The sequence below is a fragment of the Crinia signifera genome, chromosome 2, assembly GCF_055691185.1.
Source record: "Crinia signifera chromosome 2, ASM5569118v1, whole genome shotgun sequence".
Taxonomy (NCBI): Eukaryota; Metazoa; Chordata; class Amphibia; order Anura; family Myobatrachidae; genus Crinia; species Crinia signifera.
This window is the reverse complement of record NC_139218.1, coordinates 74,123,574-74,144,728: the sequence shown is the minus strand read 5'-3', so window position 1 is coordinate 74,144,728 and position 21,155 is coordinate 74,123,574. Positions and strand designations below refer to the sequence as shown.

Genomic DNA, 21,155 nt, shown 5'->3' with positions numbered 1-21,155 from the left:
CCACAGCCGGGGGACACTTATGATATAAGTTCCCGCGGCCAAAGCATTAACCCTACCGACCAGTCAGCCTGGCCAGGGGCCCTGGGGGAGTGGGGACCCCCCCAATAAAGGGGTCCCCCCCCTCCAGGACTTACCTGACCAGGCTGAAGCCTGGTGCTGTCCTCGATGCCCCTGGGCGGTGGGCATCGAGCTGATGGTATGGTGTAAAAAATAGAATAAAAACCATTGTCTTTTACTGGTGAACTATGAGTCCCAGCAAGCCTCCCCCGCAAGCTGGGACTTGGAGAACCACAAGTCCCAGCCTGCGGGGCATTAAAGGGCCCGCTGGGTCTTGTAGTTCCACAGTAAAAGAAAGAGTTAAATAAACACACTGACACACGTGAAAAATAAAAGTTTAATACATACATAACACATACATACTGATACTTACCTATCTTGAGCCCGTAGGTAGCCCTGGTCCTGATGTCCTGGTCCGTGTCGGCGTCTGTATCCATGTCGGCATCCCTGTCGGCGTCGGCGGTCCGGAGTCCGAAGAAATCCATTTGGGAAGCTGTGGAAGGAAACCATACTCACCTGTCCCAGCGCGACGTAGTCCAGGTAAGGTCTTTGCAAAAAAAACAAACCGAACACCCGAACCAAGCGAACAGGCAGAGAGCCGCATGGTGTGTTTACATCGTGCGGCTCCGCCCCCGAATGCCGCTATTGGCCGCCTTGCGGCCTAGCGGCCAATAGCGGCATTCGGGGCGGAGCCGCACGATGTAAACAAACACCGTGCGGCTCTCTGCCTGTTCGCTTGGTTTCGCGTTCTCGGTTTGTTTTTTTTGCAAAGAACTTACCTGGACTACGTCGCGCTGGGACAGGTGAGTATGGTTTCCTTCCACAGCTTCCCAAATGGATTTCTTCGGACTCTGGACCGCCGACGCCGTCGCCGACAGGGATGCCGACATGGATACAGACGCCGACACGGACCAGGACATCAGGACCAGGGCTACCTACGGGCTCAAGATAGGTAAGTATCAGAATGTATGTGTTATGTATGTATTAAACTTTTATTTTTCACGTGTGTCAGTGTGTTTATTTAACTCTTTCTTTTACTGTGGAACTACAAGACCCAGCGGGCCCTTTAATGCCCCGCAGGCTGGGACTTGTGGTTCTCCAAGTCCCAGCTTGCGGGGGAGGCTTGCTGGGACTCATAGTTCACCAGTAAAAGACAATGGTTTTTATTCTATTTTTTACACCATACCATCAGCTCGATGCCCACCGCCCAGGGGCATCGAGGACAGCACCAGGCTTCAGCCTGGTCAGGTAAGTCCTGGAGGGGGGGGACCCCTTTACTGGGGGGGTCCCCACTCCCCCAGGGCCCCTGGCCAGGCTGACTGGTCGGTAGGGTTAATGCTTTGGCCGCGGGAACTTATATAATAAGTGTCCCCCGGCTGTGGCATTACCCTGCTGGCTGGTTGTGCCTGGGGTTGGTTCTTAAAATACGGGGGACCCCTAGTCATTTTGTCCCCCGTATTTTGGGAACCAGCCCCGGACCTGGAGCCTGGGGCTGGTTGTAAAAAATCAGGGAACCCCTATTTGTCGGGTTTCCTGGTTTTTTTAATACCAGCCCCGGCTCCTTCAGCCTGGTGCTGGTTACGGCAGTGGGGGGGGACCCCATGCCGTTTTTTTTTTTAACGTGTAAAGGGCTACCCCTTTCCCACTGCCGAAAAAACGGCTCTTACACGTTAAAAACACTGCTTTTTACACGGGTAACAAAAACCGGTATTTGTTACCCGTGTAAAGCAACCTGGAGCTTTCCCACTGCAGCTCTAGCCGTTTAAAAAGGCTAAAAAAACGGCATTTTACCGTGTAAAGCCTGCAGTGGGAAAGGGGCATTACTGGGGAGAAGCAATCATGACAGCCTGTTATCTGCAAAATCGTTTATTAGGTAAAACAACTGAAAAGACTCCATATGAACTATGGAATGGAAAGAAGCCTGACCTGCATCATATTAAAATATTTGGAAGTAAAGCATTTGTACATGTTCCAAAGGAAAAGCGCTCAAAATGGGATGCTCGAGCAGAGGAAGGAGTGCTCGTAGGTTACAGTGAGTCTCAAAAGGGATACAGAATTCTACATAAAGAAACCAACAAGGTGACAATAAGTAGAAGCGTTATAATTGATGAAAACTCAGTGTATCTTACATTTGAAGAAATGACACAGGCAGTGCAGCTTGAAGAACAACCACCGTCAGTAGAAGAAAATGATATTGAAGTTGCTATAAGTGATCCTGTTACTGCTGAAGAGGAAAGATTACCTCTACCTCCAGTCAGGAGTTCTACAAGGTGTAATAAGAATATTCCACCAAAGCGACTATCTTATCTTGCACGAACAGCACCAGAACCTGAACCAGAATCCTGGAAAGACATGCAAAAACTGCCCACTAATAAAAAGGAAAAATGGATTAAAGCAGCTGATGAAGAAATGGAATCTCTTAAACAGCTCCAGACATGGGAACTTACAGAGTTACCTGTAGGAAAACATGCAGTTGGATGTAAATGGGTTTTTAAAACCAAATATGACTCTGAAGGTAAAGTCCACAGATTTAAAGCAAGATTAGTAGCAAAGGGCTATACTCAAAAATATGGTGAAGATTATGATGCAACTTTTGCACCAGTTGCGAAAGAGTACTTTCAGAACCTTGATGGCCATAGCTGCTTTAAGAAATATGGAAGTAAGGCATTTTGACATTAAAACTGCTTTTCTCAATGGTGATATTGAAGAAGAATTGTACATGGCTCAGCCTGAAGGTTATATAGTAGAGGGCAAAGAGCATCTTGTCTGCAAATTACAAAAATCTCTCTATGGTCTCAAACAATCAGCAAGAGCATGGAATAGTAAAATAAATGAAGTTTTACTAAACGAAATGTTCACAAGAAGTAAGGCAGACTCATGCCTATACTCCAAGTTTGAAGATGGGAAGTGGATGTATCTACTCTTGTATGTGGATGATTTGAATATTGCCCATGAAGAAAATGAAGAAATCAAAAAGTTAAGTGAAGTTCTGAATTCACACTTTGAAACTAAAGATCTGGGAGAGGTGACATACTATCTAGGAATCCAGATACAGCGGAAAGAAGATGGAAGTTTTCTGCTCAATCAATCTGCTAAAATTACTAAAATTCTCAATCAGTTTAAAATGTCAGAGGCTAAAGGTGTGACTACGCCAATGGATATCTCAAACTGGAAGGAGAAGATGATCTCTTGCCCAATAATGAACAATACAGACAAGCAGTGGGGGCACTTATATATGTGGCAACCACTACAAGGCCAGATATTTCAGTTGCCATGTCTCATCTTTGTAGGCGTGTGAGTAAACCTCGTCAAAGAGATTGGAATGCAATCAAGAGAGTCATGCAGTACCTTAAACACACACAGGACTTGAACCTGACATTGTCAGAAAAAGGAAATCTTGAATTGACAGGATATGTGGATTCAGATTGGGCAGGTGATTACAAGGATCGTAAGTCAACAAGTGGCTACTTGTTCAAGGTTGGAGACAGCCTAACATCATGGTCCAGCAAAAAGCAAATGTCAGTTGCCTTATCATCAACAGAAGCGGAATACATCTCAGCAGCTTATGCCAGTCAAGAAGTTGTTTGGTTACGTCAGTTACTACAGGATTTTGGAGAGTTAGTAGCAAACCAACGATATTGTTTGAGGACAATCAGGGATGTATAAAACTTGCAAACAGTGAAAAGATAAATGCTAGAACCAAACATATTGATGTGAAGCATCATTATCTACGTGATCTTGTGGAGCAAAATGTAATTCTTCTTGAATATTGTGAGACTGACAATATGTTAGCTGATATTATGACAAAGCCAGTACCAAGACCAAAGTTTGAGGATATCAGATGTAGAATGGGACTTGTTTGAGAAGCAGTAGTTGAGTGGGGGTGTTAGACTTCTGTATGTTTATTATAGCAACCACTGTTCTCAACTGTGCTTATAGATAGATATTGTCAGTGTATGTCTGATAGTTGTTGATAAAGTTTTTCAGGTACTTCCTGTTTTCTCTTCCTGGTTGTTATGCAGTAGCTGGTGATGCAGCAAGCAGAGTGCAGCATGTCATCCAAGTTATATGTTCATCATTAAACCTTCTTCTTGAAAATCTTACAGCATCTACTTGTTCTAAATGCGTTCCTGCTAACAACATGGTAACTTGGTCAGTCAAGATCTGGAAGCAAGTGTCTCTGGAATCTGAATAACATTTCCCAGAGGCATTGTGGAGGTGGCCGTATGGGTATGGCCGCAGGGCTATTTTTGTGCAGGCTCCAGCAGGAACTGTGGCCCTTATTCTAGTTCACTCTTATTGACAAAATATTTCTTAGATGGACAAAACCATGTGCACTGCAGGTGAGGCAGGTGTAAAACCCCACCCAAATCTAATTATCTCTGCACAAGTAACACCTGCCTCACCTGCAGTGCACATGGTTTTGTCCATCTGAGGAATATTTTGTCAGAAAGAGTGAACTAGAATAAGAGCCACAGTTCCTGCTGGAGCCTGCACAAAAATAGCCATGGGTATGGGTAAGGGGGGTTTTGGGTAAATTATGTAATTTGTCCCACAAGTTAAAGCAAGGATACAATTCTGTGATTTTTTAAAGAATTGTGTTATCAAAGCTTCCTGTGCCCATGTTACTAGGAAGGGCCTGGGTAAGGGAGGGTCCCCACTCTTCTGACTTTACTCTGTAAAATAAAAATGTCTACCAGATGTTCAGAGAAATGGACAACTATGACTATGCTGTAATTGCATGATTCTTTGCTGCATTAGTTCAACTTACTTTGGAGGCTTTGAACACAGGATGCCTTATACTACAGGTCATTGTAGAGACGGATGACTGGATGATTTTGGAATTAGAACATTTGACACCAGGATTATTAGGCTAAAAAAGGACCAAAAAATAATCAAAAGATAAAATAAAGTATTAAACAGCTAAATAAATATACAATAACTCCATAAATGCATTAGTAGTAGTAGTAGTAGTAGTAGTAGTAGTAGTAATAATAATAATAATAATAATGATAATAGCAGCATCATGGTATTATTATTATTATTATTCAAGCCTCACTATAAAAAACACATCTTGACATAGTGATAACTGATACCCCTTTCAGATAGCATTTATAACCCGGGTTATTACCAAGTTGTTGCCAAGTCAACCGGGGTCGGGGTGCGGTGTGAAAGCACCAAACTAAATAACCCAGGTTGACCAACCCGGCATTTCAACCCGGGTTATAACAATGGCTAAATCCTGCGTATTATGGGTTAAATGTGAAAGGGTCGGACCTGGGTCTGACATGGCATAGCTGATCTGAAAGCAGTATCAGTTACTTAAATCTGCCCTTCAGCTGTATTCATATATTTTCCCAAAACAAGAAAAAAAAAAAAGAGAGAATACAGATAAACAATTAGGAAAAATCAAACATAATCAGTTTTTTATTATTATTATTATTACTAGCTGAGGTACCTGGTGTTGCTCGGGTTTGGTTATGCAATTAGCATTACTTGAACTTTATCCTTCTCTTGTTTTAAACTGGACGGCTATTCCAACACACCCAAGAGTTGGCTACCTAGTGTCATCTGACGTTCTCCTCCAAATCCATCCAGTGGATGGCCCTGAATATGCTCCCCATGCCCATAGTGTGCCCAGAATACACCTCTCTGTGGCTGGCTCCCGGACCCCTTTTTGGGACCCAAATGTGGCTGCAAACCTAATCTGGACTCAATCAAGCCACCTCGCATCGGTTTCGGCCAAATCGGTCCAACAGTGTCAGAATACAAACCGAACAAACGGACAAATAACAGACAACATATAGGTAAGAGATAGGTTTCCTTATCATTTACCGGTTTAATCATATTAAAGTGCAGGTTTTCCGGAAATGTTAGTGTCACGTTTGTCATGTATGAATCATCACCGAAATTTTCAAGGGAAAGTGTCATCATCAAATCTTTTGTATTTCCAACAACTAGTTCCTCCCTAAGACAAGACATACAGTACATCATGGCAATCAACACATAGAAGAGTTGTTATGGTTCTTTAATCATACATTTGTCTTCTCTTACCTAGACAGATATGTGGTCAGTCTCAAATCTGGAATGCATGTTGTTTTGTTACCGCAATCTTTTTCATATGGCAGCTACATAAATACAGCAACCAAGTTACTTGTCAATAGAACTGGGAACATTACTCCAACATTACTCCAACCTTCTATTTTAGGTTAAGATGGGGCTTCCTCAGAAAACAGTATTGTGCTATCAATGAAGCTATGTATGAGCCTATAATGTTACCAAAGCTTTACATTAATGTCTAGTTTATTTATTAATACTGTACCTTAATCTGAGCATAATGTTTGTTATAGAAATCCAGAATTGGTGATGGGAGGTCACTGTGCATGCTTGTACTCAGCACATAGGAAATGTTAATTACAATATCACTGTAACAGTCATAATTACATGGCTGTAAAGTAAAAAGAGAAAAGTTAACGCATCACAAAATGACAACAGCAAAATAAGCGGCACCTCAACAACATAATTAAAATGGCCAAGGTACATACGGTATTGGTCACTGACATTCCACTACAGTTCCGATTGAAGGAAAGTAAAATAGTTTTTTTGCTCATCACTTTGCAGTATATTAACAGCTGGAACCTCCAGTTATTCTTTATATAGTATCTCATTCATCTAAGTAACACAGAAGTAGATATACAATAATATCAAACTATGGAAGTACTTGGGGCCAGATGCAATAAACTTCAAAATGGAGAGTGATAAACATCCAATCAGCTCCTACCTGTCATGTCACAGACTGTGTTTGAAAAATGTCAGGCAGGAGCTGATTGGGTGGCTGTTTATCACTCTCTATTTTATCACTTTTGAAGCTTAGTGCACCTGGCCCTTGTTCTTTAAAACACTTTGGGGGGATATTTAAGAAAACTGGTGAAATGTGGAAAGGTTTTGTTACCCATAGTGATCAGTAATATGACCAGGTTATGGAGAATGTCTAATATAATGATGTCAACATGGAGAAAATGTTGAAATATGATATGGCAACAGTGAAAATGGGGATAATACACATTAGAATTAGCATTAGGGTACTGGGTACTTATGTAATATCTGGGCTCCCGTTTTTCTTATGAGACCGCATCCCCTCGCGGGGCTCGCTGCGCTCGCCACGCTTCAGGCACGGTGGCTCGCTGCGCTCGCCACACTATATAAAATCAACTCCATGCGTAGTTGGATAGTAGGGGTATGAAAAAATGGGGTGCATTTAACATGGGAGCCCAGATAATACATAAGTACCGGGTACTGTTATGCCCAGTGTGTAACTATGGACAGCGATAATCGCTATCATCGCTGGGGGGGGGAAGCCGCTCAGTACATACACACTGAGCAGCTTTCCCCCTGCCTGGTGCCGTCAGCGGGGGGAGGAAGGCTGGTAATACCAGCAGATGAGCCGTTTTCCCGGTGATGATGCGGGAGCGCACGGCAGCACTCACTGCTCATCGCCGGGCCATACACACTTATCGGCTTTGAGCTGAAAGCCGCTCAAACTTGCTGTTTTGAGTGTCTTTCAGCTCAAAGTTGCCCAGTGTGTATGGGCCTTTAGTGTTACCATTAGAGTTGGGCAAAAAAATTGTGTTTGGGCATTATTGCCACATTAACATTTTATCGGTGTCGGCATGCTAAATCTGGACATACGGTATGTCGACATGTTTTCTGCCATCATAGTTACCATATCATTATGTTGACATGGTGATTAATGGAATAATATACCAAACTCAATTTCTAGAGGGCACTAGGAAAATCACAAGGGGCAAGATTCAGTACAGCAAATATGCAAGTAGTTTTGAGTGTGGGGCAAACTATGGTACCGATTGACTTACTTTTCAGACTTAAGGCTGTAGAAATCATTCGATGATCAGCGACCATTGAATGATTTCTCCTCCGTTCAGCGGCATGCAAAGGGATGTGTAAGCTTACCCATCCCCTCGCATGCATATGCGGGGATTCACACAGCCAGGGTTGCTGTTCACTCAGGCGGTGGGAAGCGGTTACCTGTTTGCTAGGCTATTTACCAGGGTACCAATAAGAATTTGGTCTATATGTACATAATGTTTCTTTTTTATATTTATTTATATAAACAGATACCATTTTTTATACCTGTATAAATGTTTTTAACACCTGTATAAATTAACATGTTTTTAGCAATTGTATGTACTTATATATGTATAGCCGTAGTTTAGCAACTAATAGGTTAAATGCTCAGTATGTAATAAAGCCGGGCTTAGGTGCAAACGATTGGAGGAAGCAAGATCATGTGACAGAGAGATGATCCTTTAAAAATCACATGGAGAGAGTAGTGGCTTATCTTGAAAAAGGGTGCAGTCAGCACCAGAAACGCGTTGATTGATTGGAAAGAAGCCACTCTGCCGGAACCAAGTCTACACTGAGCCGCAAAGCAGCTAGAGAATGGTCCGCCTGTGTCTGCAGCACTACGCACCTGACACCTGCCAGCGGCGTCCTGTGGTTCCAGGCATATGAACATTTTTAAAACCTTTTTATCTTTTTGTTTGCTGTGTTTGCCGTGCTGTGAATAAATTCTTCTGAAAAGAAGTACAGTCTCCTTGGCATACAAGGAAACTTTTTGAGGAACGCGGGGCAGAAATTCAATGTAAGTTTTCTGATCCTCCATATATATAGAACAGTGGATTAACCGTTTATCCAGAGGTGGTGAAAGATACCTTTCAGTGCACACGGGGCTGAACTCCAATGTAAGTTCTGACATATACCCCATTGTGAACTGAACGCAGCTTGAAAGACTGAGAGATACCTTGCACCCACACCTGTCAGAAATTGGATGTGAGTTTCTGTACGGAGGTTATCTGTAGGAGAGGGATGAAACAATTGGGAAGCACTTAACAGCATAGGAATTGTGACATCGCATCTCCCGGAGACCTCCAGCGCTGATTCATCTCACATTTTGTATAACCTGTATTTACCAGGGTAGCCCAAGTTCTGCACTGGCTACTGTACTACTAAACACAGCCAAGCCACAAAAGTTTTACTCTTAAATTCACAATGCAAATTCACCAAGTGCCAGACGGGGTCCCGACAGTCGAGATTCCGACAGGCATTTACCCGACGTCGGGGTCCCGACAGTCAAAACACGACAGCCGGGTTCCCAATGGCCACGGGCTATTTTCCCTGGTGGGGGTCCACGACCCCCATAGAGGGAGAATAGAATAGGTGGCTCGCACAGCGAGCCACCGTGCCCGCAGCGTGGCGAGCGCAGCGAAACCTTAAGGGGCTTAGTTGCGCTCACCATGCTGACTGTGTCCGGCCAGTCAGGATCCCGACATCGGGCTAATGACTGTCAGGATCCCGACTGTCGGACCCCTGTATCACACCCAATTCACCAATCTCTAAATGACTGGCAGCTGAACAAAGTACTGTTTCTGTGATTATAAGACTTCTAGCAGGGCACTGAAACCATAACTGCAGACCCAGGTTACAAAAAGAAATGACACGTTACTTTATGTTCCCAATGATGTACTATGTATAGCATAACTATTTTACCATTGTTCCACAGACGTACAAATGATGGCAGGGAATAATTACCAGTACAGTCAGTATGTGCTTTGTACACTTGTCTTCGAGGGGAAGGTTTCCTTTGCCAGAACTTTTGTTCAGAAAAGTAATTCGTTTCTCTTTCATGAAGACATCCAGCTCCAGGTTATAATGAAGAATAGATTTGGTCAATTCTGCAAGTAGTCAGATTAGTATGGATTAGCTAAACTATGTTCATTCTGCACCCATGTTTACCAGCAAGGTGCTACTACAGCAGAAACCATTCAGTAAATGGCATGGTGGACATTTTCCAGTGATATGGGCATGTGCAGTAGACATTTGTCACCGCGCAGTCTACTGCGCTGCAGAGAAATGGGCGCCCGTGTGTGCACATGAGCTCCCTCCTCCCTTAAACCGCCCCTGGCTCCAGCACATTATTGTTATCAGGGTTATTTTTCAGCAGGCTCCAGCAGGAGCTGAGGCCCTTATTCTAGATGCACAATCCACTGATTCTCTCTCTGAGGAAGCCGCCGACGCTCACAGCAGGCGGGGAAATGCGTTAGAGACCGACTAAAGAACTTTCCTTCTTCTCATGTTTTACTGAGGACTTTGACATTTCTGCACCTGAGGAGACTTGCCTTTATATCAACAGCCACTGGTGTCACAACTCCGGATATAGTTGCACCCACTAAGGAAATTCAGATCCAGCAACTGGGAGGCATCAGAAACTGTAACTTGCTACAAGTCTCCAAAGGTATACACTTATATATTTTTTATATATTTTCTGTCTGGCCAGACAACCCTATACAACTAATCCTGATGGTTCAATAATGACAACTTTGCATGCTGCTATCTACTAACTATACGTAAGCAGAACTACATCAATAGCCTGAATGCATGGACTTTATGGATCCTAGTATACAATCTCAACTAATCCATTAACCTGCAATATTAACCTGCTGAGGCATATACTAACTTTTGCTACTCTGTAACATAAGAATCAGTATAGTCTATTGGTGCTATTTAAATTAACATTTTTATATGTATGTGTTTTATGTTTTAATTATATTTAGGTTGTGGCCACATACCTTATGTACAACCAATTATTGTTTATAATAAATTTTATTGATTTATAGTGTTTCCCATTGCGCAGTTTTTTCCTCTTTTTTGTCTGTTCCTATTGGGACTAGTTGAGCAGTCCCACTAAACAGCAGCATTAGTGGAAACACTATATATATATATATATATATATATATATATATATATATATATATATATTTTTTTTTTTTTTTTTTTTATTAGGTTGAATTACGTCCGGATTGTTTAGCGCTGGTCTTGTCTGTTTCCCTTATTCTAGTTCACTGTTTCTGACAAAATATTTCTTAGATGGACAAAACCATGTGCACTGCAGGTGAGGCAGGTGTAAAACCCCACCCAAATCTAATTATCTCTGCTCACCAGCAGTGCACTGTGCACATGGTTTTGTCCATCTAAGAAATAGGTACTTGTGGAGTATCACGGCTCCCATCGTATGGCATCGTATGCCATATGTAGTGGCATACGATGGCACACGATGCGATACGATTTTTTTTTTATTTTTTATAATCTTTTATTAAATTTTATATATATAAAAATTACATTAACAATAACAAACTATACACATAAAATATAACATATATCATATTAAGCAGTATTACAATATCTTAATCCGGGTAATTTCATCTTATACCATACAGTATAACACATCATTAGCAGCGTGCATTTTGGTATATATATTGGAAAATATATCTGTTTTTTTTTTTTTTTTTTTTTTCCTGTAGTATTACTGTATTAAAGCCATGGCGGCGGCTGTGTCTTAATAAATTCTAATTTCCTCCGGAAAGCTCAGGCAGGGGTAAGGGGATAAGCTATGATATTTGACATTTAATATTATTCTATTTCTAATGGCGTGCACCTCTTAAGAGCAGAACGACCTAGCCTAAGATCTAAAATCATTGACCATATACCTTTGCCAGCGCGGGGTGGCAATAGGGGGAGACTCCTTCTTCAAGCGGAAGCCCGCTGGATATTTGTTCTTGATACCCTTTCACCGAGGGGACTTAATGAGCAGCATGGGCTGCACAGTTTTTTGTAGCCTTCTCAATGTATATCACTTTATTTGCAGAATACGCAAAGTATCATACTATTATTATTAATAATGTTGTTATGGCGATGTAGTTTAATGTATAAATGTTTTCTGTTTTGTCTGTAAATTTTAAATGTATTGTGGATCTTTTATAATCACGTTTTTCACTATTTGTTTCAGTTGCCATGGCAACCTTATGCCCTGTGTAAGTCCCGGACGCGCTCCACGCATATGGATTGGCTGACAGCGCTGGTGTCATGAAGTAGCCCCCGGGATGCATGACGCGTCATTTGACGCGACCCGGAAGTGCACTGATGCTATCAGGCTATCGGCGTTCGCAGCGTGGACGCGACAGGTGGACGGACACAGGTGAGTATGATTATTGTATCAAGGGGTGGGTCTCTAAGGGGTATTTATTGTGCACATGTACTACTGTTTGGTTGTACCCTGACGATGAGCTGAGGCTCGAAACACCGTGTTGGTGCTTACACCCATTTCTGCAATAAAGCAGTATTTTTGATTGAATCACTGTCTCCGAGTGCCACCTTGCTTCTGCACATATATATATATATATATATATATATTTTTTTTTTTTTATTTTTTTTTTATTAGGTTGAATTACGTCCGGATTGTTTAGCGCTGGTCTTGTCTGTTTCCCTTATTCTAGTTCACTGTTTCTGACAAAATATTTCTTAGATGGACAAAACCATGTGCACTGCAGGTGAGGCAGGTGTAAAACCCCACCCAAATCTAATTATCTCTGCACAAGTAACACCTGCCTCACCTGCAGTGCACTGTGCACATGGTTTTGTCCATCTAAGAAATAGGTACTTGTGGAGTATCACGGCTCCCATCGTATTGCATCGTATGCCATATGTAGTGGCATACGATGGCACACGATGCGATACGATTTTTTTTTTATTTTTTATAATCTTTTATTAAATTTTATATATATAAAAATTACATTAACAATAACAAACTATACACATAAAATATAACATATATCATATTAAGCAGTATTACAATATCTTAATCCGGGTAATTTCATCTTATACCATACAGTATAACACATCATTAGCAGCGTGCATTTTGGTATATATATTGGAAAATATATCTGTTTTTTTTTTTTTTTTCCCCCGTAGTATTACTGTATTAAAGCCATGGCGGCGGCTGTGTCTTAATAAATTCTAATTTCCTCCGGAAAGCTCAGGCAGGGGTAAGGGGATAAGCTATGATATTTGACATTTAATATTATTCTATTTCTAATGGCGTGCACCTCTTAAGAGCAGAACGACCTTTATACCTACTCCCCACAAATATGTCCTTGTTACTTTATAACCTTCTCCTTTCGACTCCATCCATCCTCCACATTTTAGAATATTTGTGCCTAATAAAAGTGTTTTTTTTTTGTTTTTTTTTTTCCCCCTCTAAATTTCTACTAATTTCTAATTCCTGTGTTACTTTTCCTGATTCTAGTGCTCTATGTATACAGTTCTAGTGACGTCATACAAATAAATTGACATATATATGGTAACACTCAAAAATATGAATAAAAAGGATAGTGAGAGACGATGAAGAAGAAAATAAAGCACACTTCGATTAGCCTTTTTTAGGCAAAACATCTAATCAGGTTTCCTATATTAAGTCTCCCAGAATACAAATCTAAGACAAAAACCTGTATTCCACCACACTAACTGTGTGTTTGCACCAATTTAACATGTATATTAAAACACTCAAAAATATGAATATAAAGGATAGTAAGTGAAGACGGAGAAGAAATACAGCACACTTCGATTAGCCTCATTAGGCCTTATATTGGATTAGAATTCCTGCATTGAATTTCCCAGAATCTAATTCTGGTTCATAGAATATACTTAACCACAATCCTAACTATGGGCCTTATTTTGGTTCATTCTTTCTGACAAAATCCTTCTTAGATGGACAAAACCATGTGCACTGCAGGGGGGGCAGATGTTACTTGTGCAGAGAGAATTAGATTTGGGTGAGTAATTTTGTTTCTGTGCAGAGAAAATACTGACTGCTTTATTTTTACACTGCAATATAGATCTCACTTTGAAGTAAAACCCCACCCAAATCTAATTCTCTCTGCACATTTTACATCTGCCCCACCTGCAGTGCACATGGTTTTGCCCATCTAAGAAGGATTTTGTCAGAAAGAATGAACCAAAATAAGGCCCTATGTGTTTACAATTGACATATATATTATAACACTCAAAATATATGAATACATAGGATAGCAAGAGGAGACAGAGAAGAAAATAAAGCACGCTACGATTAGCCTCATTAGGCCTCTTGTCGAATAGATTTAATACGTTAAATCTCCCCCCTTTCTTTTTTTTTTTTTTGGCAAGAGGTCGTCGTGCTCCCAGTATATTAATTAACCCATTTATGCCATAGATTTGTATATCTATTCAACGTCTTCCTACTTCTATGTAGATGTTTTTCTTGTCTGGCCGTATAATTTACCAGGGCCCTCCATGTCTGGATCTCAGGGCTTTTCTCTGACATCCATGTCCTTGCTATGATAACCTTTGCTAAGGCACACAAATTAACAATATATGGTTTATCACCTGCTTGTAAGCTAGTCCCGTTTATCACACCAAGTATACAACATTTTGCGGTCATAGTTTCTCTAGGGATTCCGGTGTCCACCACTATTTGCACAACTTTCCCCCAAAAGGAGGCAACCTCTGGACAATCCCAAAGCAGATGGAAGAAAGTGCCCTCGTCCCCTTTGCACTTTGGGCATATACTCGAGGTTCGGCCTGCAAATTTCAGCATGTATGCTCTGTGAAATATATATAATTGGACTTGTTGCACACGAAGGGCATTTGTCGCTTTAGATATTACCGATTTTGCATTTTTCCACTCCTCCTCCCCCATACATCCTAAGTCCCCTTCCCATTTTTCTTTTAATGCTATCAGGCCATCGCTGTTTTTATGCCGGTTAATACACTTATATATTCTGGACACCAGTTTGGTTTTATCACTTGATTTTAGTATTACTTTTATTGGTGTTTCTCCAAATATTGGGATTATATTAGGGAATTGGACCTCCAGAGCGTGCCTCAACTGAAGAAAGCGGAAAAACAGTGTCTGCGGTAGCCCATATTCATTTTTGAGTTGAGAGAATGACTTAATCCCATCCACATTGTATATCTGACTAAGAGCAACGATTGTGTATGGCCCCCAGACCTCTCTTATCTGTAGCTCCCGTAGTTCACTTAGCATCTTGATATCCTCTATTGGATGATCTAGATCTATCTGATTGAATTTTAAATATTTATTCATCTCTCGCCAAATTTTTACAGCCTGGATTACTAAGGGAGGATCCGAAGTCAGCAGTTGTCCCTGAAGAATTTTATGCAAAGGGCTCATCCCTGGGGCTACTGAGGCTATGAGGGCTGCCGTTATTTTACTGTTCTGCTCTTCCATAATCCAACACTTAATTTGTGCCAGTTGGGTTGCTACATAGTAGGCTCTGAGATCCGGAAACCCCAAGCCTGCCTCAGCCTTTTCTCTCATCAAAATATTTAGCCTGAGTTTTGCTCTGGTCCCATTCCAAGTAAATGATGACATCATACTATTCATTTTTCTAAATAATGAGTCGGGGAGGAATACCGGGGACTGGTGTAAGACATATATGAGTTTGGGGAGAATCACCATCTTAAGTAAATTTACTCTACCAGTCACTGTTAATGGCAATCTCCGCCAGGATTTGAATTTTTTACCCATATACTCTAGTATTGGCTGGATATTTAGTTGTATATATTCTTTAGGGTCGCAAGATATCATAATCCCTAGATACTTACATGTTAATACCCAACCCAATGGGTATGGGGGAGGAAGTGTAGTACGTATTTTGCCATCTAGTGGGAGAATGTGGGATTTACCCCAATTCATCCTAACCCCCGAGTAGTTTCCGAATTCATGGATTAATTTCAAGACCAGAGGGAGAGAAGTGTTGTAATCTGATAAATATATAAGCAGATCGTCCGCATATAACGATACAGCATCTCTCTCATCCCCTAGTCCAAAACCGCGAATTTTTGGATGTCTCCTAATAATACATGCCAGAGGTTCAATTGCCAGGGCAAAGAGAATCGGCGAGAGGGGACACCCCTGCCTCGTCCCCCTGGCAAGAGTGAATGCTGGTGAGGTCCAGCCATTTATGGTGACCCTGGCCGTTGGCTTTGTATATAACAGCTGCAGCCATTTTATATAATTGGGCCCTATTCCATATGCCCTAAGGACAGTCCATAAATACGGCCATTCTATTGAGTCAAATGCCTTAATTGCATCTAGGGTCACCACTACTGGCTCTCCCTCGCTCTCTACTGGCATCTGGAGGTGACTATATAGTTTCCGGAGATTAAGAGATGTCGCTTTCCCCGGCATAAAACCGGTCTGATCTTGATGCACTATTTTTAATATATGTTTATTAAGTCTAGCTGCAAGTATTTTTGCCAGAATTTTAGCTTCGCTGGTTAGAAGGGAAATAGGCCTATATGAGTCCATACACTTCGGATCCTTACCCTGTTTGAGGATAACTACTATATTTGCTTGGGTCATTGACCTTGCTATGATATTTTGTTCAAAACTTGCACATAGTGCCTCGTGTAAGAGTGGCCTAATTATATCTTTATATTTTTTATACAATTCTGACGGTAGGCTATCTAAGCCGGGAGCTTTCCCGGAAGGAAGTTCTTTTATAGCTGCCATAACCTCCTCTACTGTCAAAGGGACTTCAAGACTGTCGCTATCCAGGGCGCTTAGTACTGGAAGCTCTATTTTGTTAACATAGCTTTGTATTTCCATTTGAGTATGCTGCATTTTGGTACAATATATACTGCTAAAGTATTCTTTAAAGGCCTCGCCAATCTGAGTCGGTGTTTTCATTAACTCCCCATTACTATCTTCTATGCTGCTAATTATATTAGGGGGGCTTTCAGCCTGTGCCAAAAATGCCAAATAGTTACCTGCTCTGTCGGAATGCTGGTATCTCATCTGGGACCTATACCTCATTATTTTTATATTCTCCTCTTCTAATGCCTCAGTCCAAACTTTTTGTGCATCCTGCCATTCTTTTCGTGTATCATCGGAATTATATTGCAGGTACCTTGCTTCTAATTCTTCAAATTTTTTCTCTTTTTCTAAGATGTTATTTCTACTCTCTCTCTTCATTTTTTGCAATACATTTTTTAAAGGTGCCCCTCACATACGCTTTGAACGCGTCCCATATCACTGCCATACTGGCTGACCCCCGGTTATAGTCCCAGAACTCACCCCACTGTGTTATCAGGGCCTCACTCCGCCCCATCCGCTCTATTCAGTTTGGATTTAGTCTCCAGAAGCACTGTCCTCTAATACTGGTCTCGGCTCAAAAATCGTATGCGATCGCATCGGGTGCCATACGATGGCATCCGATGCAATGGCACCCGATTTTGCACTGAAATGCATCAAAATGCATTGAAATGTGTATTAAAGTTGTGAAATGCCCCCAAATGCCATTTTTCATAGTGCACCACTCCCACTATCAACGTCAACCCGAAGCGTGGCGAGCGCAGCGAGCCTGCGAGGGGCGGCGGTACGCGTCCTACGACCTTTTCATACCCCCACTATCCACGTCGGCGTGGAGTTGAGAATAGAAAGTGTGGCGAGCGCAGCGAGCCACCGAGCCCGAAGCGTGGCGAGCGCACGCGGATACCTGTGAAGCCCGCGAGGGGACGCGTATAGCTGTGAAGGTATCCGTGTCCCCTCGCTGCGCTCGCCACACTTTCTATTCTCAACTCCACGCCGACGTGGATAGTGGGGGTATGAAAAGGTCGTAGGACGCATACCGCCGCCCCTCGCGGGCTCGCTGCGCTCGCCACGCTTCGGGTTGACGTTGATAGTGGGGGTGGTGCACTATGAAAAATGGCATTTGGGGGCATTTTACAAGTTTAATACACATTTCAATGCATTTTGATGCATTTCAGTACAAAATCGGGTGCGATCGCATCGGATCGCATGCGATTTGATCGTATGCGATGCGATGCGATTTTTTAGCATACGATCAGCATACGATGAAGGTCGTGGGAGCCGTGATACTCCACAAGTACCAAGAAATATTTTGTCAGAAAGAGTGAACTAGAATAAGGGCCTCAGTTCCTGATGGAGCCTGCTGAAAAATAGCCCTGATTGTTATCTTGCATTTCAAATACTATCCCGTGTAAAACCCTTGACTTGTTCTTGACTAAGCTCCTGAAAATTCCCAGTGGCTAATCCAAGGCTTCTCCCGTGTTTAAACCTAGATTTGCTTTTGACCCCTTTCTGTGGATAACAATTTTATTTCCTCTGACTTTGCTTAAACCCCCCAGACCCCCGCCCCCAACCACCCATTCAATCAGAACCAATTCTGCTGTTTACTTCTAAGTAATATTTCCATGTTCAAACATTATTAAAACTTATTTAGGCTCTCATCATCTTTTGTTTTGACAACTGCAATCTATCCCCTCAGGCTATGCTATCTTCTGCCTCCTACCTGTTCAATTAGTTCTAAAGCAAACTTTTTTTTTCTCAATTATCTCTCTATTTGCACAAATCCCATCTTTCAATAATTCTCTGGCTTCCTGTTCCACTTAGAATCAGATTCAAACTTCAACCACTCTACTTCTCCTGACGTTTCCAGCACTCTACACAGATTTAAAAGTTGATCTTTATTATAATCAATTAACATGTATCTCATAGGAAACTGTGACATTAAAGGAAAGTATAGAAGTGATAAAGTTAGAAAAGTTATTTCAATTCACACTGTACTGTGTGGATAGATAGATATTAGGTCATGGGATATTGGGAGATTACTGCATTCTAAAGAGCACTGAATAAAGCTTAGTAGCAGAAAACCATATTCTAAACGGGATACATGCCAATGACTAGTATGCCAGTGTTCAGAATACTGACACCAGCATCCTGTACGTAGGATGCTGGTAAGTATACTTGCCCCCTCATTCCTCCCATTCCACAGCCTAAACATGATCCCTCCTCACAACCTGACCCATACCCTCTGCACTAGAGGGTAAGGGTCACCCCACACCTAGCCCTAAACCTTCCCCGTTGCAGCCTACACCCCCCCCCCCCCCCCCCCAACAGCCTAACACTAAGTCTCCCCTAGTGCCTAAACCTATTCCCTCCCTACCCTGGTTTACGGCTACCCTACCCAGCATACTTATGTTTGGCATCCCGGCAGCCAGTCTCCTGGCAATAGTCAGGATGCCCAGGTCAGCATTATGAAGACCAGCATTTCGATTGGGTCGCCTTTTATCTGATGGAGTCCTTGCTGAGGGCCTCACTGTTATAGTATGTCTACAGTGTGACCAGAACAGCTCTGTAAACAAAATCATATTGATGGTTAAATGATGATTTTGTAATAATCAACACATATATGTACACATTACAATTAGCCTTATTCTAGTTCACTCTTAAGGCCCCCATACACTATGCGATTTTGGGACGATTTCATCTGATTTCGGCACTTTGGGCTGATAACCGGGTGAAATCGTCCCAAAACTGCAGATGTGTGACATCTGATCCGATCTGATGCGCGGTCCCGTGCGCATCGGATTGGATTAGGGAGGTCGGACGGTCAGCACATAAGATCACGTCTGACCTCCAGACTGACGGGGGGAGCAGCAGCGCTCATAAGGGGGATGCCAGAGCGGGCAGCGGGTCCTGACGCTTTAAATAGCTGGCGGTGCTGGCGAGTGCTGACCTGGCCGGGCGGACAGATATTCAAGTATATCAGCCAAAAGGCATGGTCATCTAAAACTATGTTGCACTAACTTTGCCACATACCTGTCATTTCAAGGAAACCGATAATTGTGGGTCTGAGTTACCCAGAAGGACACAGTATATATATATAAATGATTATTAAGGTGGATGTAGATGCTTCTTTTATAAATTGATTATAACAATAAATTATCCTTTTTTATGGTGTATTTAAATTTTGTTTTAATATCTTTTATTATCATGTATGCGATTTAATTACTTGTACAAATAAATATAAATAAAAATAGAAAATTAGATCAATACAGTGCGCTCTCTGGTTGTTTCCATTTTTTTCTATTTAAGGTTCAGAGAAAATATATAAAAATTTTTTTCTGTATTTTTGGGAGCAGCAATAAGCTGTGGTTGATAGCTAACGATATTAATTTTAATTACATCTAAATAGTGAGCCTGATTATACCTTGGATAGGTATATATCATATGGCTTTAAATGGCTGGCGGCGCCGGCGAGTGCTGACCTGGCCTGGCGGTGTGATCAGCAGCGCTGCGGGCGGGGCAGTGTAGTGGCGGACTGGCTCTCAGCCAATCAGAGAACGGCCAGTCATTTGACAGGTATTTTAAAAATCCAATACCCGGCCGCCACTGCACTGCCCATCCCCGCTGCTGATGACTGTGAACACACACCGCCCGGCCAGGTCAGCACTCGCCAGCACCGCCAGCTAGTTAAATCGTCAGGACCCGCTGCTCGCTCCGGCATCCCCCTGATGAGGATCACCGCCCGCCCCTGCTCCTCACCGCCCGCTGCAGCTCCCTGTACATGTGATATATCGCAAGCGATTTATCACATGTGAATTGGCTCATCAAGTGCCAAATCGTATGTGAGCCTCCCGGGGAGCTGCCAGGCGGCCCACAGGCGAATTGGGTCCGACTTGCCCAATGTATGGGGGCCTTAAAAGGCAAACTCCTTCTCAAATGGACAAAACCATGTGCACTGCAGGTGGGGCAGATGTTACTTGTGCAGAGAGAGTTAGATTTGGGTGGGTTTTTTTTGTTGAAGAAGCCCGGAGGCAAGACTAAAGTTGGTGCCCCCCCCCCCCCCCCCCACACACACACACACACACAAAGCTAGAGAGAGGGGAAAAAATAGAGAGAGAGAAAGAGAGAGAATGAATTATGGAGAAAGAAACAAAGAAAGGATGTCAGGGTGACATAGACTCACCCTCCTGCGCTGCAGCGTCTCCCACCCAGCTGCCGGCTCTTTCTTTCCACCTTCAGTGACAGTCACCGCACACTGGTTGTGTGAGGTGGGCTGTCTCCGTGGCCCGACTCCCGGCTCTTTGTCACTGACAGTGACACTGTTGGCTCAGTCCTCCTCAGGTGACTTCTGCCGCGCTGCCAGGCGGCAGGGAGGAGCAGCGCCGCGGCCGTGGCTACTACACACAAGGGAACGGGGAGGGGGAGCTGTGGGGGGGCTGCCTACCCGCAAACGGGGAGGGGGGCTGCCCACCCGCAACACTGCACACACGGGGGAGGGGGGGTCGCCCGCCCGCCCCAAATGCAACAATGCACGCCGCACAGGGCTACGGGGAGGGGGGGCGCCCCCGCCCGCACCTTTGCACACAAGGGAACG

General features: G+C 42.8%; 1 protein-coding gene across 1 annotated transcript in view; it reads right to left on the bottom strand.

The window, feature by feature from the left end:
• Positions 1–21,155, bottom strand: part of ITGAE (integrin subunit alpha E) — a 129,351-nt gene that overhangs the window by 31,846 nt on the left and 76,350 nt on the right. Inside the window, exons 19-23 of the mRNA XM_083170689.1 lie at positions 9,667–9,809; positions 6,380–6,505; positions 6,112–6,185; positions 5,893–6,025; positions 4,829–4,930 (exon numbers count right to left, since the gene is read on the bottom strand). Of these exons, the coding sequence (XP_083026815.1) occupies positions 4,829–4,930; positions 5,893–6,025; positions 6,112–6,185; positions 6,380–6,505; positions 9,667–9,809 (578 nt within the window). The remainder of the gene's footprint in view (positions 1–4,828; positions 4,931–5,892; positions 6,026–6,111; positions 6,186–6,379; positions 6,506–9,666; positions 9,810–21,155) is intronic.